The sequence below is a fragment of the Balaenoptera borealis genome (genome assembly GCF_965194805.1).
Source record: "Balaenoptera borealis genome assembly, chromosome: 1".
Classification (NCBI taxonomy): Eukaryota; Metazoa; Chordata; class Mammalia; order Artiodactyla; family Balaenopteridae; genus Balaenoptera; species Balaenoptera borealis.
The window spans coordinates 81,909,746-81,935,871 of NC_138860.1; the positions used below are offsets into that span (position 1 = coordinate 81,909,746).

Below are 26,126 nucleotides of genomic sequence, written 5' to 3' on the forward strand. Positions count from 1 at the left end.
TATTGCCTGGCAACGCCAGGGCTTGAAGTTTTGGGGCCGCCCACCTAAATACTCGCCCTTTCTCTAGCCGGCGAGTTGGGGGTGCTTCCCCGCCTCCCGGCCGCGCCCGGGCGCGATGACGTAAACGCCCTCCGGCCCCGAGCCCGCACCCGGGTCTGGCTGCCGCACAATGCCTCGCCAAGCCGGCGGAGTCGCGCGCGTCTGGGAGCTGTGGTCCTTTTCCTCTTCCCCGGCTTCCCTGCAATCCCGCCGCACCGAAGTGTTCTTAAAATTCATTTCTCAATCTGTATTCTTTGGGGCTCTAAGAATTGTTTCCTAATGCGGACGTAATTGCTTCTGTCGGTCTAGACCGCAACCCAGGACCTCCGGATGGGACTCGATAAGCTCCACGTGCGCCGTTGTGGCCTCAAATACTCCTTGGTCCCACATGTTTCTGCCCTTCAGAATATCACTTGGTCTTCCCAAATCATGCGCGCTCACAAACGGTTTTGCACCACCCCCATCACCTTGTGCCCACCGGCCCCAAATACCACTTTACTCCGCAAAGGATAGTTCCGTGCCCCTAAATACCATTCTGTCGCCCCACCTATTCTCTGCCTCCTAAATACATAACTAATCTGTCCCATTCTCCCTCCCACATTCCGCTGCCCTCGCCAAATACCTCGGTGCCCCTTCCGCGTTAACTCAGGACCCCACCCACTTAGCGCCATTTCCTCCAGACACCGCCCCCACGTGCCTGAGTTCCCTCCTAAAGCTCCCAGCCCCTCCGTCGATGGTACAGTATGTTCCTCCCCTTCTCTGTCCAAGCCACTGCTTCTTCCGGCCCGGGCCTGCCCTCCCCAGCCTCTCTCTGCCCCCACTTAGGCAGCGCCACCCAACCTCCTCTCCCGGGACGAGGCAGCCCCTCAGCCCGCTCGGGCAGGCCCGGTGAGGCTCCCGGTGACCGCTAGAGGGCAGGAGAGCCCGGCCAGCGAGCCGCCGCTACAAGGTGGAGGACTGGGAAAGCAAAGACCCTAGGGTTCGGCCGAACCCAGATTTCATATTTCTTTAAGTGGAAATTTCTTCCCCCGCCCCCTTCTAGGGAGAAAGTCAAAGAAGGAACTCAGGTTGCTGGAAAGGCCGGCAGGGGGCGGGACTGTGGGTTTCAGGGTAGAACCGTGTGTGGAACGGGACAGAGAGCGGTTAGAAGAGTGGGGCTGTTCCGGGAAGTAGTTGGGGGGAGGGGGTCCAAAACTAGCAACTGGTTTACTCTTTATCGAGCCTTCCCCTTCCTTCTCAGCCCCCAGAGTGGGACTCCAAGGGACCCAGGGAGAATGGGGCAATGGTGCGGGGGACCTGAGGATGAGCTTCCCGGCCTTGCCGTGCAGGACTTTGACCTAGCCCACTTTCTCTGTTACTTTTCTCACCTTGTCTGTTGTCCTGGGGCTAAAATAGGACCATGGGGACCCAGGTCAGGTTCCAGACTCCCTCCACCGCCTTCTGGAGCCAGGGAGTGGTTGGTGAAAGGGGGAGGCCAGTTGGAAAACAAACAGGTTGTCAGAGGGTCGAGTGATTGGAGCCCACGTACCCTATTTGAGGGGCCAGGAATGGTTGGGGAGGAAGAGGAAGAGGAAGAGGTAGGAGGTAGGGAAAGGGGGAGGAGGCGGAGCTTTGTCACCTGTCACCTGCTCTGGCTGAGCCTAGGGCGGGCGGGGGACCGGTATAAAGCAGCAGGCGCCTGTGCCTGCTCCACCTCGTGCGCACTGCCTGCCTGAGTCTGTTCTGCCCCCTCCCCACCACTTGGCCACCACCATGACACCGGACATCCAGGCTCCTTTCTTCTTCCTGCTGCTGCTATTCCAAGTGCTTACAGGTAAGGGGCGCAAGGTGGGGAGGGGGTCTTCCCAGCCTTTCTGTGGGTTTTGCTTCCTGGGAGATGGCATCCAAGAGGCAGAAGTTGCAGACAGGGGTGGCCCAGTCTGTGCCAAAATAAAGAATAAAGGAGTGAGGCTAAGGACAGGCTAAGAAGAGACAGCCCCCCAGGAGAGTGGGTGCCAGGGGCAGGCGAACGTCCTGAAAGAAGTCTGGAGGGGGTGGGGGTGGAGTCAGGAGAGGTAAATCTTAGGAGTGGAGAAACCCGACAAGCCAGGAGCAGACAGATATGGGAAGAGGGAGGGAGGCTGCCAGCAGCGAGGGAGGAGGAGGGCTGACCTAGGGGCCACTCCCCAAATTCTCCTGGCATTACTTCTTCAGATGCCAGAGAATGTATTTTTTCCTTGTGCTGATTTGTCCCCCAACCCAACTCTGTAACCTCAACTTCTGACAGCTGCCACCAACCCTACACTAACAATCTTTCTTACAGTCTCTGGTACAAGCAGCAGCAGTACACAGGCTTTAAGTGACCAAAGCACCTCACCCCGGGCCACCAGTGGCGCCTCATCTCCGACCACCAGCCCTGCCTCAGGCTCGGCTGCCCCTTCGATCCACGGTGGCACCTCACCCCGGGCCACCAGTGGCGCCTCATCTCCGAGCGCCAGCCCTGCCTCAGGCTCAGCTGCCCCTTCGATCCACGGTGGCACCTCACCCCGGGCCACCAGTGGCGCCTCATCTCCGAGCACCAGCCCTGCCTCAGGCTCGGCTGCCCCTTCGGCCCACGGTGGCACCTCACCCCGGGCCACCAGTGGCGCCTCATCTCCGAGCACCAGCCCTGCCTCAGGCTCGGCTGCCCCTTCGGCCCACGGTGGCACCTCACCCCGGGCCACCAGTGGCGCCTCATCTCCGAGCACCAGCCCTGCCTCAGGCTCGGCTGCCCCTTCGGCCCACGGTGGCACCTCACCCCGGGCCACCAGTGGCGCCTCATCTCCGACCACCAGCCCTGCCTCAGGCTCGGCTGCCCCTTCCGTCCACGGTGGCACCTCACCCCGGGCCACCAGTGGCGCCTCATCTCCGAGCACCAGCCCTGCCTCAGGCTTGGCTGCCCCTTCCGTCCACGGTGGCACCTCACCCCGGGCCACCAGTGGCGCCTCATCTCCGAGCACCAGCCCTGCCTCAGGCTCGGCTGCCCCTTCCGTCCACGGTGGCACCTCACCCCGGGCCACCAGTGGCGCCTCATCTCCGAGCACCAGCCCTGCCTCAGGCTCGGCTGCCCCTCCGGCCCACGGTGGCACCTCACCCCGGGCCACCAGTGGCGCCTCGTCTCCGAGCACCAGCCCTGCCTCAGGCTCGGCTGCCCCTCCGGCCCACGGTGGCACCTCACCCCGGGCCACCAGTGGCGCCTCATCTCCGAGCACCAGCCCTGCCTCAGGCTCGGCTGCCCCTCCGGTCCACGGTGGCACCTCACCCCGGGCCACCAGTGGCGCCTCGTCTCCGAGCACCAGCCCTGCCTCAGGCTCGGCTGCCCCTCCGGTCCACGGTGGCACCTCACCCCGGGCCACCAGTGGCGCCTCGTCTCCGACCACCAGCCCTGCCTCAGGCTCGGCTGCCCCTCCGGTCCACGGTGGCACCTCACCCCGGGCCACCAGTGGCGCCTCGTCTCCGACCACCAGCCCTGCCTCAGGCTCGGCTGCCCCTCCGGTCCACGGTGGCACCTCACCCCGGGCCACCAGTGGCGCCTCGTCTCCGACCACCAGCCCTGCCTCAGGCTCGGCTGCCCCTCCGGTCCACGGTGGCACCTCACCCCGGGCCACCAGTGGCGCCTCGTCTCCGACCACCAGCCCTGCCTCAGGCTCGGCTGCCCCTCCGGTCCACGGTGGCACCTCACCCCGGGCCACCAGTGGCGCCTCGTCTCCGACCACCAGCCCTGCCTCAGGCTCGGCTGCCCCTCCGGCCCACGGTGGCACCTCACCCCGGGCCACCAGTGGCGCCTCGTCTCTGACCGCCAGCCCTGCCTCAGGCTCGGCTGCCCCTCCGGTCCACGGTGGCACCTCACCCCGGGCCACCAGTGGAGCCTCATCTCCGAGCACCAGCCCTGCCTCAGGCTCGGCTGCCCCTCCGGTCCACGGTGGCACCTCACCCCGGGCCACCAGTGGCGCCTCATCTCCGACCACCAGCCCTGCCTCAGGCTCGGCTGCCCCTCCGGTCCACGGTGGCACCTCACCCCGGGCCACCAGTGGAGCCTCATCTCCGAGCACCAGCCACATTACCAGGACAATTGCCAGCAGCACTAACCAGAGCATAGTACCTCCGACCTCCTCCAGTCATGAGACTTCTCAGCAGTTGCCTATTAGGGTCTCCCTGTTCTTCCTGTCTTTTCACATTACGAACCTCCAGTTTAACTCTTCCCTGGAAAATCCCAGCACCAGCTACTACCAGAAGCTGCAGAGAAGCATTTCTGTATTGGTGAGTAGCTGCCTTTCCTCAACCGGGCTCCCCTGAAGCAGCCTTCAGAACTCTTTGAAGAACTTGCATCAAAACTTAGTCCTTTCCCTCTCACCCCAGTTTGTGCAGACTTATAAACAAGAGGATTTTCTGGGCCTCTTAGGTATCAAGTTCAGGTACAGTTCTGGGTGTGGACTCTATGTGGGATGGGTGGATGTTGTCTTGACTGTGGGGAGGGGCTGGTGCACTTGTGGTTGCGGGGGGTGGGTGGTGTGCTGACCCAGAAGCTGGGACCCATGGTTGAGTTGCCTGTTTCTCTCTGACCAGGCCAGGATCTGTGGTGGTAGAATTAACTTTGGCCTTCCGAGAGGGTACCACTGCCCACAACTTGGAGAGACAGCTTTATCAGCTTGAAGCAGCAGCAGTCAAATATAACCTGACCATCAGTGGAGTTAGTGGTGAGACCACTTCCTCAGCTGCCAGCCAACACCACACTGCCCGGGACCCTCTCTCTCTCCAGCATCTGGATTCCTGCTTTTCCTCTTGGCACTAATAAGGGGAGGGTCACCTCCTTTGAGAGACTGCTCTGACCGCTGCTTTTCCTTTTAGTGCGTGATGCATCATTTCCTTCCTCTGCCCAGTCTGGATCTGGGGTGCCTGGCTGGGGCATTGCCCTGCTGGTACTGGTCTGTGTTCTGGTTGCCCTGGCCATCATTTATCTCATTGCCCTGGTAAGTGCTCAGTCCCCAGCCCTGACCATAGTCCCTCTGCTAGAAGGAACCCCCATGCCCCCCATTACCTCCTATCTTCCCAGGTTGTGTGTCAGTGCAGACAAAAGAACTATGGGCAGCTGGACCTCTTTCCAACCCAAGATGCCTACCATCCTATGAGCGAGTACCCCACCTACCACACCCATGGGCGCTATGTGCCCCCTGGCAGTACCAAACGGAGCCCCTTTGAGGAGGTGAGGATGGCGGAGGGAGGCAGAGGCTTTGGCTGGCAGGGGTTCTGAAAGGGTACTGGGAAAGCCCAAAGAACTTAGAAGAGGTGAGAGTGACAGTAGACAATGAGGACCTGACAAGGCTGGGGTTGGAGGTCAGGGGAGTTCTGGGGGAAGGGCCTTGGGAAGAGACCATGGAAGAAGGGGGATCTCAGTAGGGGGTGCCCCCACTACCAGCACTCCCAAAAGAGCATTCAGTGCTCCGCTGAACTGGTGCCAGGGCTGTTCACTGGGATGCCCAGAGGCGAAATGAGTGGGGCACTGCGCCCAGGGGAGCCCTTCATGGAAGGAGCACCTGTGCCCCAGCTTGTCTCCTAAGAATGGAGGGTAGATTGAGACAGGCTAGTGGGGAGGAGGGGTCTCTGAATTGGGGAATAAGTCTCACCAAGCCAGGTGAGCCTGGGTGCCGGGTGAGGGGGAGGTTCTTGGGAATCTCTGGAGAAGCACAGACCCCTCCTCCCTCTTTCTTCCTTTCTCTCCAGGACCTAGTAAATAATTACTTGGCCACCTGGGGCTGGAAAGCCACTCCAAGTGGGGGAGGGGAGAGGAGTTTCCTTTTCTTGACCCCATTTTTCCTCCCCCTGGGGACTTCGTTCTTCCAGTTTTACAGACACACACACACCCCCTTGGGCTGGAGGAGCAGAGAATGGAGGGAAAAAGGGGCAGGAGGGGAAAGCAGGGGGAGCTGATAAGAGCCGAGGGGAGGGAGTGAAGGGGGAGCAGAAGGAGGAGTGGCCCTGTTTACAGTCACCTGGCTGCTGGTGGTGACCAGCAGGTGCTCTCTCCAAATTAACCCTTTGAGAGCTAGTCAGGCTCCTGGACCGTTCACCCCAGCCGCGGGGTGCCATCCAGGGGCCTTGGGGAAGAAGCTTCTCCCAGGAAAGCTTCTGCCCCTCACCCTAGATCCCTTCTCCCCCTACCTAGGTTTCTGCAGGCAACGGTGGCAGCACTCTCTCTTACGCGAACCTGGCAGCCGCTTCCGCCAACCTGTAGGGGCACGTTGCCTGCTGAGCAGCCAGCCAGCGCCGACTGCCTCCCTGGGTTTCTTCACTGCTGCAGCGCCCCCCCCCCTTGCCCCCAACTCTGTTCTGGGCTGGTGAGCTGGGCATTCAGGTGGGCTGCCCACAGTCTCCCTCACAGGCCCCACCAAGTCCCCTAACCCATCTTAGCCCTGGCGAAGCCCATCCGAGCCCCTGGGGACAAGCCTGAGGCAGTGGCTCCCAGGAGGACTGGCGGGGACAGCTCGGAGATGGGAGTGGGAACCTGAACATGGCTGAATAAAACTCGGGCCTCCTCTTCGCTGACCGCCAACTTTTGATCTGTCTTCTGTGACCTGTTGATAGAGGGGCGGTCAAAATGTGTGTGAGGGGGTCTGGAAGAGGCCTTGGGAAAGGAGAGGGAGGAAAGAAAGCCAGAAGGAGCGGGGTTCACTTGAGAAGTAGGTGACGTGGGGGCGCAGGAGTGCTTGGTGGAAGAACTCGAGTCACCTCTGTCACCTGTCCTGCATGGCTGGCGGCGCAAGAGGAAGGAGGAAACGAAACCCGGCGGCTCCATCGGCCAGGGTGACCCGGCTCTGCCCGCAGGCCCGTGGCTCTCCCCTTTCCCCGGGCCTGGGTTTCACTCCCGCGCCCTCCTCTCCCCTTGGCACGGTGCCCCCAGGCGGCTCTATTCTTAGCTGTCCGGGTGTGAAGTAAGTCCTCGGGCGGCGATAACAGCTGCAGAGTCAACAGGGCCACGATAAGCTCATGTCATATCCGGGGGCTGGCACCGGGCCTGGGCCCCTCCCTGGCCGCCCCACCCGCCTCTGGCTCTGGGGTCTGCTACCCATCACCCTGGGAATGGGGAAGTGGTTCTGGTTCCCTGATCCCTTCGGGCCCAGGCACGGGGCCCGCCCCCTCCGCATTCCCGCAGAGCCCGGCGCCGCCGCCCGGACGCCCTGTCGCGGGGCTGACGCAAACAGCCACCGCAGCGATGCGCCCCCTGGCGGCCACGAGCGGCTCGGGCCTGGGCTGGGTACAGGTGTGGCAGAAGGCGGGGAAGCGACGGGCTTGGCGACCTCCTTCCCTCAGGCGCCAGATCCACCATGCACCCCTGCTCTGAGTTATAGCAGGGAACCCTCGATCCCCGCCCCGCCCCGCCCCGCCCCGCCTGCCACGTCCAGCACAGAAACTAAGAGGAATGGGCTCAGGGAAGGCAAAGATATCACAGGAAAGCCTGGCATCACAGTTTATTGTTTATAAACCATGAAAATAACAGCTGTTGCTTGACACAGGCCTAGCAGTGCCCACCGCAGGGGGAGGCAACAGCGGGCACCAGAGGCCTTGCCAGGCCCAACCCAATGGGGACACTTAACCTCAGCTGACTCCCCAAGGGAGACTTGGCACGTTGGCATGGGTGCAGGACAGGTAAAGCATGCAAGAGGGAGAAGAGGGGGATAAGAGGCATGCGGCTGGGGGTACAGGGACCCAAATAAATAAAGCAGGATGATAGGGTCCCTTTCCCCTCACCAGGGAGTGCCTGGGCAGTGTCCAGCCAAAAAGCCTGCACGCCCCAAAGCTGTAGTTCAGCATGGATGGGTCAGGGAGCTTGGCAGGGCAGAGGGCAGAGCTGGGGAGCATGCCCAGTGTTCCAGGTGCCTTCCCTCCCAATCAGCCTGGGGAGGAGCACAGGGCAGGGATGGGGAAGGGGCTGTCTCCATGACTCGGGTAAGATGCCAAGGGCAGGTCACGGGGCAGAGACGTGGGGGTGGGAGCCTGGATTAACAGGCAGTGGAGAGAATGGGGGACATCCAGAGAGGTGAGCAGAGGAGAGTCCCTTGGTCAAGAGAAGGCCCTGGGAAGACACAGACATAGGGGAAGGGACAGGACCACATGGGAGGAAGAGTTTGAGGGAGAAGCTGCGGGAGGAATAACCCGGCTTCAGGAGGCTTGGAAGGCCAGGGCCCAGGAGAGGCCTGGAAGGGTCAGTCCAGCTTGGCAAAGCCCCCAATGGTGACCTTCCTCTCAGGCTTAGTGCCCACGGGCTCCTGTAGCTGTACTGCACCACCCCCAATGAAACAAAAGGCAGGGCACACAGGTCCCGAGCAGTCCAGGGGGCACTCCAGGAGCCCTCGGAAGGACACCGCATCCAGGAAGGAAACCCGACCCCGCTCGTAGTCCAGGCAGATGCCCAGGCGGGGCGGCAGGGGCACTGTGCAGCTGGCCGCCGGGCCATCCCTCCCTGTCAGCCCTGCATTTGAGTTGGCCCCGGCCCCCAGCAGGATCTTGCCCATGCCAATGGTTAGGAAAGCGAAGGGTGGCGACGCCTCCACTGTGGCATCCTCGGCACCGCTGTCATGCCCACTGTCCGGGTCGTACCTGCAGGGGTGGGCGTTGGGTAGGAGGATGTTGGGGGGTGGAGTAAATGTGTGGGGGAGGGGGTACCAGAGGGCTGAGATGTTGGAAGGATGGAATGTTGGGGAGCAAGTGGTTCAAAGGATTGATTTGGGGCGCTTCTTTGGTGGCACAGTGGTTAAGAATCCGCCTGCCAATGCAGGGGACACGGGTTTGAGCCCTGGTCCGGGAGGATCCCACATGCTGCGGAGCAACTAAGCCCGTGTGCCACAACTACTGAAGCCCGCACCGCCTAGATCCCGTGCTCCGCAACAACAGTAGCCACCGCAGTGAGAAGCCCACGCACCGCAACGAAGAGTAGCCCCCAGCTCGACGCAACTAGAGAAAGCCCGCGCAGCAATGAAGACCCAACGCAGCCAAAAATAAAAAAAATTTAAAAATAAATTTAAAAAAAAGGATTGATTCTGGGCATTGAGAAGAAAACATGTTGAAGAGACAGGGGTTAAAATATAGGGCTGGGGGTTTGGTTTGGTGGGAAAGGGGTGTTGAAAGGAAAGCACATTGGCCAGAGAGGTGGGGGGAGTGGAAGAAAGACAGGGTATTGCTAAAGCACACTGAAGAAATGCAGAGCTTCCAACACAGGAAGGTGGTGAGGAAATGGTGCTGGGATATCATGCTGAGAGAGCATTTTGAGGGTTAGAGAATCTTGGAAGGATGAAGGATTAGTGACTAAGGTACTGGGGAGAGGGGGAGAGCAGAGAAAGGAAGCTGGGGAGGTGGATGTTGGGAGAGAGATGAGGGAGGATCAGTGTCTTAGATGAAGGATGTTAGAGGGATGCAGGGTTTTGGGGACCATAGGGTTAAGAGGGAACTGGTGTCGAAAAGAAGGCATTTAGAAGAAATGGGGTACTGAGGGATAGAGTGCTGGGGAGGAAGGGGTCAGGGAGAAAAGTATGTGTGGGTGGGTGTTAAACAGGATGTTGTGGATGAGACAATATGCAGATGGAAAGTTGAAGGGAAGAATTTTAGGATGTTGAGAAAAGATGTGGGTGAAGGAGGTACTGGAGGGAAAAGGCTTTGTGCAGAAAGGATGTTGGAAATGGGGTGTTAGGGAGAAAGGACACGGAGACTTGGAGAGATGGATGGAGGGAAGTGGAGATGGCTCCCTTTTCTATTGTCCCTTTCCCCAGCCACTCCGAATATCAGTCCACAAAGCTCTTTCACTGAGCCCCCATTTCTCCAGACCACAGCCACCCCCCCAGCCTGGCTCCTATTACTTCCTCCTAATCTCCTCCCAGCTCCATCCCAGCAAGTGTGTCCTCCCCTTGCACACCGCCCCCCCCGTCCCCAGCTCCCCCACCCAGGTCCCCAAACCCCCATCCCTTCCAGAGAGGCCTGACCTGGGGCTGATCACATCAGGGGCACCCTGGAAGCTTTCCTGAAGCTTGCTCTCCAGCCCGACGCCCACCTTCACCAAGTAGGAGGCTGGGTCTACGGCGCAGGCCCAGTAGCTGCGGCCCTGGGTCACAGCCACATCGCCCAGGACCACATCCACGCTCAGGTGGCAGCCCGTCAGTAGCCGCTCAGCAGCCAGCAGCAGGGGCAGCCCTGGAACACTCCGCACTGCTCGCTGGTCCTTGCTGATGGCCAGCCGCTCTCGGCTTGTGCCCCAGCGGCCGTCGAGGAAGAAGTGCAGGACTGGAGTTGGGGAGGGTTGAGACAGAAGGAAGGACTTCAGGGACAAACACTGGCACTGGGGGGAACTTGAGGTGTTAGCACGAGACACTGGGAGATTTCAGAACATGGAACGAGTTGCCAAGGGATGGGCAGGGGGCTCTGGGGAACAGGGCCTGGAGAACTGGAATGGGGAGCATAGGAAAAAAGAAGGGGCATCCCATCCCAAGTGGGCATGGGACCACAGGAAGAGTTTTAGTGATGACTAGTGGGCACAGGAATCAGTCTCCCAGACCCAGCTGACTCACTATGCTGCCTCCCACCCCTTTCCCATGGCTGCGCCATGGAGGGTCCCCACTGCTGTCCATTCCACCTGGTGACATCCCACCACCATCCACCTACACTTTCCAGCCTGCACTCTGGTGCTCTTACCTGGTCCTTACACTTAACCCCTAACTCTTCTGCCCCGTACTTGGATGGTGATGCTTCTCTATTATGCCTACACCCCAGAGTCCCCACTATTTTCTGGAGAGTCACTTTACCAACATTTATTGCGCCCTTACCATGAGCCAAAAACTCAGCTAAGCCCTTACACGTTATCATCTCACTTAATTCTCACAACAACCTTATGAGATAAGTATTGTTACTATCCCTACAGAAGAGGAACTTGAAGTTCAGGGAGGGTGAATAACTCGCCTAAAGCCACACAGCTGGCCAAGAGGCAGAGCTGGTATTTGAACTCAGGCAGTCTTGCTTCAGAGCTAGTGAGAGTGATGCACTGTGTTATGCCATCTCTCCGGGGCCCACCCAGCACCAGCTGCCAGTGCTTGGGTCCCAAGTGTACCCTGTGCCCACTCACCAGGCGCTGGGGGCGTGTGCAGGTGCACATCTTCACTGTACTCGCCGTAGCCGGCCTTGTTGCAGCCACGGACACGCAGCACGTACACAGAGCCTGTGTCAGGGTTCTCAAGCAGGGCGCTGGTGCCCCTCACCTCTTCCCGCCGCTGCCAGCGGGTGGGGCCCGGCTGGGCCGGCACATCCGTGCGCCGGAACTCAATGGTATAGTGCCAGGCAGGTGGTGAGTGGGGGGGCAGCCGCCAGCACAGGAAGATCTGGTCGTAGGCAAAGGTGCGCTGCGTGTCAATGACCGGAGCCTCAGGCACTGTTGGAAGAGACAGCGGGGGTCAGTCAGGGCCTGGCCGCGGGCCTGGCATGGAGGGTGGGCAGGAAAAGGGAAAGCAGCGGGAGCCGGGGGGGTGAGTGTGAGTGAGAGGGATCTGGAGAAGACACCTGTCTGGGCCCTGGGCAGGGATGGGCAGGGCAGAGCCCACAGGAGAAGGAGAGACAGGAGGCCTGATGCCAGTCCCGGTCTGCCACTCCTTTGCTCTGGCCTTAGGCCAGTCACGTCCCCTTTCTGGGCCTCAGTTTCCTCCTCTGTCAAATGAGGGTATGAGATCACATGGTGTCTCTTCTTTCTATGACCCTTTTTATTCTATGAATAAAGAGGAGCCCCAGGGAAAGGCAGGCAACGGCCACTGAAGCCCAGGCAAGAGGGCACTGAACAGGAAGGAGGGAACCAAGTGGGAGGGAGATAGATGCAAGAGTCAGCAAGACAGAAAATAGGGGACAACAGAGGGCAAGCAAAAGCTTGATGGCAGGGGACAAGGTCAAGGGGAAGAGAAGGAAAGTCTAGAGGGCAAAGGTCACAAGGACAAAAGGTCAGAAAGGCAAGGATTAAGAAAGGAAGGCATAAGAGAGACAGAGGGCACTGGTCAGGGGAGAGGAAGGCGGGGATGGGGTCTGGTCAGGGCAGGAAAGAGAAGGAAGCCATGAGTGGGTAGCCGGGCTGTGTGGGAGTGGCAGGGCAGGGCAGGGGGCCTGGTGGGGGGCAGGACCCCTGGGGCAGGGCCGCTGACTTGCCTGGGGTGCTCCGGAGCAGAGTCCGCGGTGGCCACAGCCTACAAACAAAGAGAGGGAGAAGCGGCGCTGAGCGCGGTGGGACGGTGTGGCCGGGTGGGGTGGGCTAGGTGGGCAGGGCGCTGGCCAGGCCAGGCAGGAGGCTGGGGAGTTCCCCGGTGGGCGCTGCCCCCCGGGCCCGCTGCTGGGGAGGAAGGGAGGAAGGCTCTAATTGGGCACGGGGCCTGGCCATCTCCTCACCTCGCAGGAAGTTAAGCTCTGTCAGCAGCTTCATCTCACGCCCCACGTCCAGCTGGCAATGGCGGAAGGAGGAGCTGGCAGCTGGCCGGAACATCTGGAGGGCCTCCGTAGCTCGGGCAATCCTGGGATGGAGGCAGGCAAGGGTCAGGCACTGCCATCTGGCAGCCACCTTTCCCCTTGATTCTGCCTTGCCTGCCCCTAGAGCCTTGGTATCTGCTGGGGGGTCTCTTCCCTGTCCATTCGGGCAAACTGATATCAGTGTGGCCTGGTGAAAATCCTCAGGACCCAGCTCTCCATCGGGCAGTACTCTCGACATTGCCTTATACATGGACTACCCCCACGATTGCCCCTACCCCGCAGGAGCCCATGCCCCTGTGCCATGCCCCTGAGTACCTGTTGTGCAGCTGTTTGGCTGCTTGCACAAAGCAAGGCTGGTCTGTTTCCTTAAGAACCTCCTGAGCGTAGCCCACCAGACCTGAGCCATCCAGCAGGCTCCGGTGTTCCTGGATCTGGGCGCTGAGACGGGCCAGCCGCTCCTGCTGGCACTCCTCAATGGCCTGAAGCAGTGATGCCCGCTTCTCCTCCAGCACAGCCCCCAGCCCCCGCACCAGCTGGGACACCTCCTCCTTGGCCTGCTGACCACTCACCTGCCCAGAGAGCAACATTTACTATCTTCTTCTTGAAGGCAGCACCTGCACCAGACTCCTGGGGCACCATGCCATGGCTAGGATCACAAAGGATCTGGGGAAATCCTACCTACCCATTCTAATAGGGCCAGGTTCATGGCTCCAAAGGCTCCTGTACACCCAGATGGGCTCAACTCCTGACCATTTGTGCTAACCTTCCTGGATGCCCACACCATAATCAATCCTGATCCCTTAAGGACTCCCCCAGATAAGAGGCCATGACTACACTAATGTCCACCTGCACTGTACTAACGTCTTCCAGTATCTGTGCCATCCTTATCGCCCATCCCCATATCAGCTGATTCAAGCAATCTGGCAAAAGGTATCAGAGCCATCGCCTCACCCTCCTTGGTCCAGGGATGTGCACCATCCTCAGCAGGCAGCTGAGCCTGAGGGCATCTGAGCTCCACCCCTGGGGTTTTTCAAGCTCTTCCTCTCCTGGGTGATAGACACCCTGTCTCCACTGTAGCCTCGGGTACCACCTGGCCTGGGGCACTGTTGTTCCTGATGACTTGGTTTAACCAGAACCTCGACATATCCATGGACCCTACATGGGCTTCCTGGGCTTGCAACCAGGTGATTGGGCTGTGCCCATCCACACCCCCTTCCTGCTCCCACTCCCAGGCAGGGCCCAGGGCCCACCTCCATGCCCTCCCTCACCTCAGTGTGCCTCACGGTCTCCTCCAGCTCACAGATCTGGGTCTGTACTGTGTCCTGGTTTCCCAGGATGTATGTCAGGCTCTTTGTCAGCTTGTCCTGAGGGGGAAGAAAGAGGTGGGCATCACACCTGGCTCCAGAGAAGCCAGCAGTTCAGAGGAGGTGTGAGAGGGTGTGAGTGTGGGTCAGCACTGGGGTAGAGTGAGGCGGGGTCCTCACCTTGAGGGCCTGGTAGGCACTGAGCACAGGTGTGATCTTGTGGCCGCTGTGGGTGCGTCGCACACGGCAGAGTTGGCATACCAGTCGTTGGCATGTCTTGCAGTAGTGGGTCACCTCTTCCTTGTGATCTGGGCACATCAGGCCCTAGGGACAGAAAGAGCAATGAGACAGTCAGCCAGTGGTGTGTGTAAGGGTGCTGACCTACCACAGAGCAGTTTGGTGCCCTCCCTCTGCTGGCCCAATGGGGGTGGAGAGGAGTTCAGCTGGTTGTGCTCCATGGTGCCACCTGGTGGTACACCCTGGCATCAAGGAGAGCCTTCCCCGCAAGCTCCAGGCATTAGCCTTGCTTCTCCCTTCATTTACCTCACAGAAATGTGTGGTAATAACAATAATGATGGTAATCTTAGCCTTGTGCTTAATAATTAGCCTTGGCTATCTTGTTTACTGCTGTAGCCCCAACGCCTAGAATAGCACCGGGCACATAGGTGCTTGATAAATATCTGTTCAATGAATGAATGCATAACAGACCATTTTAGTGTATAAATAACCTTCACAAACATTATCTCAGTGATCCTTTCAACAACCCTGCAAGCACAGATATTGCAGGGCAGGTATTATAATCCTCATTCAGCAGATGAGATGGAGGCTCAAAGACGCTCAAAGATTTGTCCAGTGCCTTTTTGTTACAGAAAAAGGAGATCGGCAATGGCAACCCCCTGGCCGGCTCCTTTTGGAAGCCCACAGTGCTGGGCACGCCCTCCCACCCAGCGCCACCATGCCCCTCCCTTCCCAGGCCCTGCAAGGGCTGGCTCACCTTGGGGCGGAAGGAGAGGGTGGGCAGGGTGGGCTCATGCTGGGCCTTCTGGGTGCCCCAGGGGTGGAAGAGCTTGAAGCATTCGTTGCAGAAGGTGGCGCGGCACTCAGTGCAGCCCTTGGTGGCCTCTAGTGGCGGGGGCTTGCACAGCTGGCACAGGATGGCGCCACCCACACTCACACTCTGGCGGTACCGCTCCACCACACGCTCCAGGGTCAGGTTCCGGAACAGCCCTGCCAAGCCCCGCTCCCCCAGCTCCACATCGCCCTGGCAGGCTGGGCACGGAAACATGATCACCTGAGGGTGCAGAGCACCTCGCTTCCGCCCGGGGTATGTCCCAAAGCCTGTGGATGGGCCGGGAAGTAGGGAGGTGAAAATTATAGCTGGCTCAGAGTGGGGGAAGTCTTTTCAATTAAAAAATTAATTTCTATTGTGCCAGAGCGCAGCTCTCATTAGAGCCTGGATGGGCAGTATCTCCACCCCCTGAAAAACAGACAAATGCCCTTGGCCAGTGATGGACCCCTTCCATCTTCCTGATGGACATCCCAGCATCCCCACCCCCACCCCACAGGTGCCAGCCCCACCTGACTTAAGCAGTCGGTCCAAGCGGTCTGGCTTGGGGAGAGTTCTGCGGGAGAGGCGGGGACTTCGGGTAGAAGGGGTGGAGGCAGGAGAGGTGGGCTCAGAGCTGGGGTCCCCACCATGGCCTACGTAGCCCTGCTGGCCCAGCACCTCCCGGGCACAGGCCTGGCATACATTGTGGGTACAGGGCAGCACCAGTGGCTGCTTGTACATCTCTTGACACACTGGGCACAGCAGTTCCTTCTCCATGTTCTTCATGCTCGTCTGTGGAGGGACCAGGAGGTTGGGTCAGAGCTTGGACACCTGGGCATATCTCAACAGCCCCTCAACTGCCCCTTAAAGACCTAAAGGTCTCAGGAATGGACAAGACAAGTACAAGGGACCAGACAAGCTATGGATTTTCCCCAGTACAAGCCTTGGCCTGGTTCACAGGCCTTCCCAGTTCCCTGTCTCTTGCTTCTGTTTCACTCCTGCAGAGCTACAGACCTAAGGAGGAGGGATGGTTGGAGCTCGGGTCACCCCAGCCTCAAGTCCCACCCCCTTCACTGTCCCAGTCCCAGCCGGACCTGCAGCCCCTCTCACCTGGCCTTTGCCCCTATCCCCCCATCTCCGGGCCGCCGGCCCCAGGCACATCTCTCAAGGATACAGCCCATTCAGCAGCTCGGTGCGGACCCCCGCCCCCTTCTCTGGCATTCCCCTGCCCCCCCTCCCCCGCGTGACTCCTCCCTAAAGCCAGGCTCTCTCCATCCTCCTGCTCACCCAGTCTGTCCTCCTGCCGCGGCTCCAGCCTGCAGCCGCCCTCGGCTCCATTCCCCATCACTAACCCATCCGGCTCCTCCTAACCCATTCCCTTTCGCCCCCCACCATCCGGCCCTCCAGCTCCCTCCCCCGGCATAACCCGGCCTGCCGCAACCCCCTCCCCAAGCAAGGGGGAAAGGAGCGCCCCGCCTACTTGCCCCCTCCCCACCGGAAGTACCCCTCCCTTTTTTGGTGGCGGGGGTCCTCAAGCTATGCCCCACCCCCACACCTCACCTTGGTCCCTCTCTTCGCAGCCATCCCGGTCAGGGGCGCAGCTGACACAAAGGAGGGAGGGACACGGAGGGAGGGGGAAGGAAGTGGTGGGGGGGAGCAGGGCTGGCACCGCCCCTGGGAGAGCCGGGCCCGGGTTGCCATGACAACCGAAGGCTCAGAGGCAGCCCTGAGTGGGGGTGCGGTGGGGTGGGGTCTTGCGGAGGGGCCCAAATTGGGAACTAAACCGTGGGGCGGCCCTTTCCTCGCCCCCCACCTGTCCTCAGTTTTCTTGGAAAATATCCAAGCTCACTCACGCCCCCTCCTCATAGCATAGCCCCGTTGCCCTGCAGCCCCAGCCCCGGTGCACGGCTGGAGGCTACCCCAAGCCACCCGCTGCGTCCGGGTAGCTACATGTTCCTCACACCCCAGCAGATGGACGCCTTCACGGCATTCACCTCCCGGCTGCCCCCGGGATTACCCTCTCATACCTGCATCCCGACCCTCCCAGTCCTTTCTGCCATCACCCGCCCCCTGTCTACATCCCAGCATCTTGCGGGACCCCCACCTGTTCGAGGTCCCGGCTTGCCCGGGACCCCTATACTCCCCCTCCCCTTCCCCTCGACCCCACCTTAACTCACACTGATGCGGACCAGTGCATCCATGATGGAAGTGAAGGCCTGCATTTCCTCACCCTCAGCCATGGCCCTACCATGCCCGCCCGCCCCTGTGTGCCCGATCCCGGCTGCGGCTGCGAACCCCGGGCTTAATGCAGGAGCCCGGTGGGGATGTGGGGAGGGGTGGGGTGAGATGTCACTGCGCATGCTCCAGGGACCAGCCTCGAACGGCGCTGGTCGAGGTAGGAGGTGGGAAATAGTTTTTCCCACGTGGTTCTCAGAAGGCTGTCGCGTCGGGGGGTGGGGTGGGGTTGGCTGGGTAACATGGAATCGTATTTGAGGGGGAGCCATTTCTTATGTTCGAATTCTTCATTGGCTTCTAATCTTACTCATATAAAGCAGAAGGATAGTTTCAGAGAAAGGTGGGCTCCAGAATGGAAGGACTAGATTTTGGTTTGGGCAAGAGTCCAGGGGAGATATCAAGGCAATGATCATGGGGGAGGTAGTCTTGAGGAACAGGCACTAAAGCTGACATAATTGACAAAGAAGACAGAAGTGGTCTAGAGGCTATAGTCCATGGGCCCAGTGACTTGAAGAGTTAAGTGCAGCTTGCACTGAGAGGCAGCAGATGCTCTGGGTGCGGGGAAGGGCGGGGGACGAGGGTGGTGGCCAAGGACGCTCTTGGACGCAATATTTCCTCCCTGCAGGAAGAGGGCGCTGCATTCAGGCGCCGAGAGGGAGAAAGAGGAAGACGTTGGGGAGAAGCAAGGCCACGTTGGGGGCTGACGCATGCGCACAGCCAACCGTGCCCGGTTCGGCTCTCCTCTTGTACAGAGGCGCGGATTGGACCCAAGGGCAGGGCATGATGGGTAACGGGACCAGCGGGGTACCCCACCGGGCAGACTAGTAGGGGTCGGATTTGGGGAGATTAGCTTTCGCGGTCCTCTCCCCGCAGAGCTGACGTGTCCTGGGTTCCAGACGGCGGGCATTTCCACAGGGCCGGGGGGTTCGGGGCGTCCAGGGCTGAGGAATTCTTGGGGGTTGCCGCGGGGTGTAGGGATTTGGGGAGGGTGGCTGCAGTCCCGGGAGTGCTTGCAGGTGGTTGGGCCCTCGAGTTCCCGGACCTGCCGAATCTGCCTGCGGCTCCTGGAGGGAGGGCTGGGCCTGACTCTGCGTCTCTTCTCCACTCCAGTGGTGGGTACAGGCACATCGCTGGCGCTCTCCTCCCTCCTGTCCCTGCTGCTCTTCGCTGGGATGCAGATGTACAGCCGCCAGCTGGCCTCCACCGAGTGGCTCACCATCCAGGGCGGCCTGCTTGGTTCCGGCCTTTTCGTCTTCTCTCTCACTGTATCCTTTTTGCGGGGGAGCGGGCAGAGGTGTTTGAGAGTAGGAAGGGTGGTGGGCCACGCAGGCTTGTACCCTTCCCATTAGCCACACATCTCTGCCCCCACTGCACGTCCTACTCCTTAACTCCCTCAACCCAGGCTTTCAATAATCTGGAGAATCTTGTCTTTGGCAAAGGATTCCAAGCAAAGATCTTCCCTGAGAGTAAGTGAAAATTGGGGGTTGAGTATTTGAACCCTCTCCAGTAACCTCCCCCAACACGGTACTGAATTTCCAGGTGCTTAGTCAGTAAAGGTTTTTTAGGAGGAAAAAATATGTGTATTAAGACTGTCTGGAGACAGATGATGCTTTTGGATGCAGCACTTTATCTAGCTCCCGGAATTGGAGCTAGAAGAGAGGGCCTCTGAAAGCAAGAAACTCAGTTACTTCCTGGCCAGTTCCCAGGGAAGGTGTGAGGGAAACAGGCAGGTTTGGGCCTGTAATGAATACATCCAAGAAGGGATGTTCTTTGTTTCCACCAGAAAAAGAAGAAGAAGGGCCAAATCAGTTGAGGGGTTCCGAGGTGAAATTGACCCAATATTAGTGAATTCTGTTTATTTGAGATGATTGTGAAGAGCCTAAGTATTAGATACACCAGCTTTCTGTGTCAGCAGGAATCCTGACCAAATTAGAGTAACTGTCAGATTGTTTTCCTTTTGAAACGATTCTAATCAAGAATTGATGATTCAGTTATTTATGGAGAATTAAGTTCATAAAGCCAATTAGGCGTCAAGGCCAGATCACCTAAGGGATGCCACATGCCCCAAATTGACAGCAGATGCCATCTCTTGTGAAGCCTTCACCTGGTAGAACAAAGACCTGTCACTGTGGCCCTCGTTTCTCTGTCCTCCTTATGTTTTGCTCTTTCCACCTGGCGCCTTTGTAGGCTTCCGGAGCTCCTTTCGTACAGCGGCTTCAGAACTTCTCTGTTAGATTTTATTTCTAAGTGTATTGTCTTCATTTGCTTCTGAAAGAAACCTTTGTAGTGGGGCAAGCTGTTTGGCCCTCTTCACCTGCCCTGCCCTCCCCAGCTGGGCAGGTGGGATTGCCCTTGATATCTGCCCTCCCATCTTCTCTCTAGTCCTACTCTAGATGTCTTGAGACCCTTTTCTGCCCCCATGGGTGTGTGTATCCAGACACTCTGCTCTCCAACTTATGTCCAGGAACTGAGGCCCTCGACTTCCATAACTAGCCAGCCAGGTTAATGAATTGATCCCTATTGGCTGGCTTCTGTTGGAAAGGCCTTGACCCTCTTCCTCAAATGGGAGCAAGCCTTGCCCTTGAGATTCTGCTGTCACCTTTCCTTTTCCTTTTTATCGGAGGGAAGCCAGGATAGGGAAGTTAAGTGATATTTGGGGCAGAGCTGGTAATGAGCATGCATCTCCTGCCTCCGTGTTCTGGGCATCAGTAAGCCCATCTGAGGTCCTCCTGCTGTTGTCATGCCCTTCCCCTCCAAGCAGTTCCCCCAAGATTCAGAGGGCCCCAGATTTCTTCTAGACTCCACATATGAATGCCTGGTGTATCCATTCTGACCACCCTCCTTGTCCCCTCTTGCCCCCCCAGTTCTCCTCTGCCTCCTGTTGGCTCTCTTTGCATCTGGCCTCATCCACCGAGTCTGTGTCACCACCTGGTAAGTGCCTGACAGCTGAGTAAGGGGTGTAGCATCCTGTCCTTTGGCACTCGATCCTCCTGTGATGGTTCCAGACTTCCCCATACGTCCCTCCCACTCTGTTCTCCCTCTGTCCCCTTCCCCATTTTCCTAAACCTGATCCTGGATTCTTTCCCTCATGCTGGTGTCTGTCTGCTCTAGGAGGCACCAGGCTGGCAGCATGCCCACTTATACCATGACCTTTCTCCTTCACCCTGTAGCTTCATCTTCTCCATGGTTGGTCTGTACTACATCAACAAGATCTCTTCCACTCTGTACCAGGCAACAGCTCCAGTCCTCACACCAGCCAAGGTTACGGGCAAGGGCAAAAAGAGAAACTGACCCTGAATGTTTAATAAAGTTGATTCTTTGTAGCTCTGTGAGCTGTGATATGCTGTGGGCCTCTCCTGCCCATGGCTGCATGGGTGTGCAGAATGTTGGGGCAGATGGGTACTTGCTGTTTTCAGACCTTGGGGATGGTGGGGTTTCCTTCCTCCGAGGTTCATTTTTACCAAATATTTATTGAGTGCCATCAGTGCCAGGCACTTTGCCAGGCACTGGAGTGGCATATACTTGTGTAAGAGTCTCATGGAAGAAAAGTGCATGAATGATCGGCAGTCTTGCCCTTTGGGAAAAGGGGTAAAGACTGCAATGCAGGAATGCCTGCCCATCGGAACTGGAATAGATCTTGGAACAGAGGAGTCAGGGAGGGAAAGGCCCCTCATCCCTACACCTCCCCATGGAGTTCCATTTAACCTGTGAGGGCTTTGTTACTCTAGCTCCCCACCCTGAGCAGATAAGCCCCCTGCCCCTTCTGCTCCAAGTCTGCAGGTGGGAATTCCCTACTGATGTTGCCCTCCTGGACCTGTCTGTTCTGCAGTGTGGATGTGTGCCCGTGTTTAGAAAGACTCCCAGCTTGATCACGGTCCCTATCCTCTGGTCTGTGCCTTCATTTTTCTCCTCTGTTTCACAGCCAAGGAATTAAGACACTTCCTAAGTTTTAGCAAAGTGTTGAATACATAAAACGATAGGAACAAGGCCACCAACATTGGAGCCAGCCTTAATGGAAGTGAGGGATGTGACTTCTCAGGTCCTGCTCTGTCCATGCTCTGCCATGAGGAGTGCCTCTCTGTCCAGAGTGTCTGTCCTTTGGGGCACCTAGGCACCGTCCCTCTTGCTGGGTGGTGTGGGCTTTAGGGTGCTTACCGTGCCTTGGTCAGCTTTGTATTCTCCACAGTGCCTGATAATGGGCAGTGAGGACTGGTGGGTTGGTTGAATGAAAGAACCTGTCCTCCTAGAACAGAAAATCCTATACGTGGGATGTGGCTGAGTTTGGGAATGAGACCCAATGAAGATGAAGAAGTGAGTCAAAGGAGTTCTGGTCAAGGATTAGAGGCCCCCCGCCGCCAAACCCCCATTTGTAGCCAGACTCCCGGACCCTTTCTCCTCTATGCCTAAGCTGAGGGAGTGCTATGCAGTTTACCCACATTGCCTGCAGAGGGCGGCACAAGCTCACATCTTCCTCCAGGAGACTCGCAACACTCCCCTGCCTGTTGGCCCTGAAGGCTGGGAGGGTTGCTGCTGGGTCTCAGGGTTCTTGCTGAGTCTCTCCGGTGGAAGCCAACTCTTGGAGGACCCGAAAGACTGGCCCATTCGGAAGGGCTGAAGCCTGAATCAAGTCTTCTTGCTCCTCCAGTCTGGGAATGGAGGCAAAGAGAGTTCAGTGGAGACCAGAGCCTTCCCTGAGAGGGAATGGTAGCTCTAGGCTCCAACTTACCTGGTGATGGTTGGGGGGTTACCGTATGTGGGACCCTTGGGGAGAGGAAAGGTTGTCCAAAATGGGTCCTGGACCTCCGGGGAGGCTGGGTTAGTTCTAGGTCTTGCTTTGTCAAATCTAGACTTTCTCCTGACCTGGAGTGGGAGCAGTGGGCAGAGGGCCAGGTCCCAGCCCAGGTGAGCATAGACACAGCTGGGGAATCTGGCCACCTCAGGGCACCATGCCTTCCAAGATAAGAGCTTGGGTGGGGCCAGGTTAGGGGAGGACAGGGGAGAGCCCGAGCAGGTGCCAGGACGACATCAAGGGATCTGGGCACCTGCTGCCACCCACTACATAGGCATCAGGGACAGTATGTGGTCAGGAATAATGACCCCTTGCTCAGGGAATGGGTGCCTTTACCAGGCAGGTTGGTGCTGACCTCAGCTCTCCACCCAGCCTATCCCTGGGGTGCCTAGCTGCCGGCTGCCTCCACCTGACCTACCAATTAACCCTGGGAAGGGTATCCCAGACACCAAACACCATCATTAAGTAAGGGGGCGTGAGGCCATCATGGCTTCTGGAGACCCAAAGGTGAGAAGGGCAAAGGTGCTAACCTCTCGGCCCCGGGATGCCTGGGTCTCTGCACCACCCTGGAGGCTGGAGGCCTAGGGGAGAGAGGGGCGGTCCGCCCCTGGAGGACAGAGGGAAGCCAGATGTTTCCTCCTGCTCCCTCACACGTGGCCCTGACACCCGCCAGCGCCCGCTGCCTGCTCCAGACACAGGAGTAAATAATACAGGGGGAGGGGGCCTTGGATGCTCGTGGGGAGGCTGGCGGGAGAGGGCTCCTGGCCCAGAGGTGTGCTTCTTGGGGCAGAAGGTGATGCCACCTAAAAAGAGGGTGGTGGGAAGGTGAGATGAGGGGGCTCCCCTGCCCGGGCAGAGGCTGGACTCCTCTTGGGCTGGCACTGACATGAGGGGATGCCTGGCGTTTAGGGCATGCCAGAAGGTGGCGGGGGGGGGGGGGGGGGGCAGGGCAGACAGGGAGGGGGAGTCTGCGCCAGGCCTTGGCTCCAGCCCTTTCCGGACCTTATTGTCCTTGGTGAGAACAGGACGCTGTCCCGTTCCCACTGCCCGGCCCCCCAGCTCTGCTCCCCAGGGGCTCGGGAAGGATGTTGGGAAACAAGAGAAGCCAGAGATTGGTAGAGACAGAGATGCTGAGAGACACAGAGACAGATACAAAGAGGAAAGTTTCAGTCAAAAGCAAGTATTGAAGCTCATTGTGAGCTTGAGCGAGCGCTGAGCGCTATGGGAACCGTGAAAGAATGGGAAGCTGGAGGCCCTGCCCTCAGGGACCTCTGGACTGGCCTGCCGTGTGCACACTACTTGACTTAGGGTTACTCACAGAGCCATCTCCTAAGCAAACAATAGCCAGAGCCCTTGTGCGGGCACAGTTGGTGGCACTTAATTGCTTCACCTCAAGTACATTCTTTTCCTCCCTCCCAGCAGGCTGGAAGTTCCTCCGGGGGCAAGGCCAAGATCATGCTCCCAAATCCCACCTCCCTACCCCCTCAGGGCTGAGAGCAAGCTGGCCACCAGAGATTGCACTATAAATGCTATCTGGTTGAGCTCCCGCCCTGGCAGAGAGAGAAGACCCCTATTTGGCCCTAGAATTAGGCACTGCATTACCTGGGGTGGAGGGCAAAGTGTGAACTGCCTGCCCTGGGTCAGGAAGCAGGCTTCAGAGCTGCCCTCACCCCCACCCCGCCCCCGCCCCCGCCCCCTGCTTCCCCTGGGCCACGCGAAGAGCCAGCTATTCCCACCCCAGCCTCCGTGTCCCTGGGGGCTCGGGGTGGGCCTCCTTCCTTCCAACTCTCCTACCTGGGCCCACAGTTCTCAGCAGCCACTCCCCTGGGAGACAGGTCCTCTGAAAGGTGGAGAGAAGTCCAGGTCCCTTCTGTCTACTGAGGTTCCAGATGCATTTCAAAATGAAGAAAAACTGAGACATGTTTGAAATGTGTACACTTGACAAATTAACACTTTTTAAGACAATATTATGATACAATATAATCATGCTAGTCGCAAGGTCATTACAGGATTTTTAGAAATGTTTCCCTTCACAGGGAACTGCAGGCCCTACTTTATAATGTAAAGTTCTATGATAATGGGCATATCAGAGTCATTGTAGGATTCTTTCTACTTTTGTATATATTTGAATATTCCACAGTAAAAGTTAAATCATTTGTACTGTAAATCCCTTCTTTCTGTTCTGTGGGAGAGTGACAGTGTGACTGAATGAAACCACACTTGGAGATAACTTCAGAAGGCTACATTTGAGGCCCTGTGTGACAATGAGGCCTGAGCCAAATGGCCCTTATGGTCTTCGAGGAGCCCTTCTCTGAGAATTCCACTCACCTCAAATAAGCTGGACATGTTTCCCCTACTTTTAGGCTGAGGCACTAACAGAAGGGACTGAAAAGTGGGATTCCCTTCTGCACAGGTCAGGACCCCACAGAAAAACCTCCCACACACCCCCATTCTGGGCCAAGAGTTGCTGTGAGGGCTGACCTCAGGCTGCTTCAAGGGAATTTCTGGGACTGAGGTGCATGTACACCGGTGTGTGAAGGCCTAGGCTAACCCTCCAGGGAGATCCCTCCCCTTCCTGCTCTGGGCCTCCAACCCTCATTTCCAGCCTCTGTGACCCGGGCCTTTTTCTGACTCAGACAGCTTCAGGTTCTAGACATATGTGGGGCAGTAGGAAGGAGCCCAGGTCTTGAAATCAGACAGACCTGAGTTCTAGTTTTGGCTCTGACACCAGGTGAGGGTCCTTGGGCAAGCTGAGTGACCTCTCTGCACCTTAAATTCATCACCTGTAAAATGAGGATAATAATACTTGCCTCAAATTGTGTTAAAGAGGATTGGAATTAAATAACAACGTGGAAGAGCCTAGCATAGCGCTCAACCTACTAGGCATTTGACAAATGTCATTTTCTTCTCCCACGTGATAACAACCATGACCTTGCCAGCCAACTTAGTGCTTTACAGATATTCTTAGTTTCAACACTTACATCAACCTTATGAGATTGATATTCTTACTCTGTGTGGTTAATTTTATGTGTCATCTTGGCTGGGCCACATTGCCCGGATATTGGGTCAAACATTACTCTGGATGTTTCTTTTTTTTATTTTTTGGCCGCACCATGTGGCGTGCAAGATCTTAGTTCCCCGACCAGGGATCGAACCCATGCTCTCTGCAGTGGAACTGTGGAGTCCTAACCACTGGACCACCAAGGAATTCCCACTCTGGATGTTTCTGTGAGGGTGTTTTGTTTTTTTTTTAAATTATTTATTATTTATTATTATTTTTGGCTGTGTGGGTCTTCGTTTCTGTGCGAGGGCTTTCTCTAGTTGCGGGGAGCGGGGGCCACTCTTCATCGCAGTGCACGGGCCTCTCACTATCGCGGCCTCTCTTGTTGTGGAGCACAGGCTCCAGCCGCACAGGCTCAGTAGTTGTGGCTCACGGGCCCAGTTGCTCCGCAGCATGTGGGATCTTCCCAGACCAGGGCTCGAACCCGTGTCCCCTGCATTGGCAGGCAGATTCTCAACCACTGCGCCACCAGGGAAGCCCCAACACAAATACTTTTAAGGGGTCTTTTTTAGGTAGCCTGACCCTGGCTGGCCTTTCCAGCCTCACCTCCTGCCACTCCGCCTTGAAGCAGTCTTTGTGCCAGAGACAGACACAGAGGATTACTCACAATGAACTCTCAAGCCTCCCTGCCTTTGTTCAGGCTTTCCCTTGGCTTTGCAAGCTCCGCCCTCAACCGCCACCTGAATTCTCTTACTCATCTTTCCAGTATCACCTTGGGCTTTAGGACCTATCTGATAGAGGCTCATGCCTTCCCTGAAACAGTCAATCCCTTCCTCTGTGTTGTATGTAATTTTGCATATTCTTCCATCTTTAGTGCACTTTAGAATAAGGGCTCCACGGGAATTTCCTGGTTGTCTAGTGGTTAGGACTCTGTGCTCTCACTGCAGAGGGCCTGGGCTCAACCCCTGGTCGGGGAACTAAGATCCTGCAAGCTGCGAGGTGCGGCCGATAAATAAATAAAATAAATAAATATATAAATAGAGGGCTCCAGATTTGGAATTTGTCTCTCACTGAGACCAAAGCTTGCCAAAGGTGGGACTTCCCTGGTGGTGCAGTGGTTAAGAATCTGCCTGCCAATGCAGGCAACACAGGTTCAAGCCCTGGTCCAGGAAGATCCCACGTGCCGCGGAGCAACTAAGCCCACGAGCCACC

General features: G+C 57.8%; 3 protein-coding genes across 7 annotated transcripts; 2 read left to right on the plus strand and 1 right to left on the minus strand.

The window, feature by feature from the left end:
- The first annotated feature begins 982 nt into the window (after positions 1-982).
- MUC1 (mucin 1, cell surface associated) lies at positions 983-6,607 on the plus strand. The gene is made up of 7 exons (XM_082348978.1): positions 983-1,852; positions 2,342-4,317; positions 4,417-4,472; positions 4,624-4,754; positions 4,906-5,027; positions 5,111-5,260; positions 6,221-6,607. Exons 1-7 carry the CDS (start codon positions 1,792-1,794, stop codon positions 6,287-6,289), a joined length of 2,565 nt encoding a protein of 854 aa, XP_082205104.1. The 5' UTR covers positions 983-1,791; the 3' UTR covers positions 6,290-6,607.
- Positions 6,608-7,508: 901 nt separating this feature from the next.
- Positions 7,509-17,257, minus strand: TRIM46 (tripartite motif containing 46). 5 transcript variants are annotated; one of them, XM_082349133.1, is made up of 10 exons: positions 17,067-17,229; positions 15,420-15,681; positions 14,836-15,110; positions 14,022-14,165; positions 13,806-13,901; positions 12,853-13,106; positions 12,460-12,581; positions 11,162-11,464; positions 10,029-10,326; positions 7,509-8,652 (listed from the first exon to the last, which is right to left on the minus strand). In XM_082349133.1, the coding sequence occupies exons 1-10, from the start codon at positions 17,127-17,129 to the stop codon at positions 8,259-8,261; spliced, it is 2,211 nt and encodes a 736-aa protein (XP_082205259.1). In that variant the 5' UTR covers positions 17,130-17,229; the 3' UTR covers positions 7,509-8,258. The 5 variants fall into 5 exon arrangements, with proteins under 5 accessions (XP_082205259.1, XP_082205257.1, XP_082205258.1 ...); XM_082349131.1 differs by having other exon boundaries at positions 14,836-15,179; positions 17,067-17,224; XM_082349132.1 differs by lacking the exon at positions 17,067-17,229 and adding an exon at positions 16,450-16,982 and having other exon boundaries at positions 14,836-15,179.
- A 559-nt stretch (positions 17,258-17,816) lies between these two features.
- Positions 17,817-20,447, plus strand: KRTCAP2 (keratinocyte associated protein 2). Its single transcript, XM_082365148.1, is given in 6 exon segments — positions 17,817-17,873; positions 17,875-17,911; positions 18,235-18,389; positions 18,527-18,590; positions 19,989-20,055; positions 20,295-20,447. Coding segments are annotated over 6 exon segments (486 nt in total). The 5' UTR covers positions 17,817-17,831; the 3' UTR covers positions 20,416-20,447.
- Positions 20,448-26,126: the final 5,679 nt, after the last annotated feature.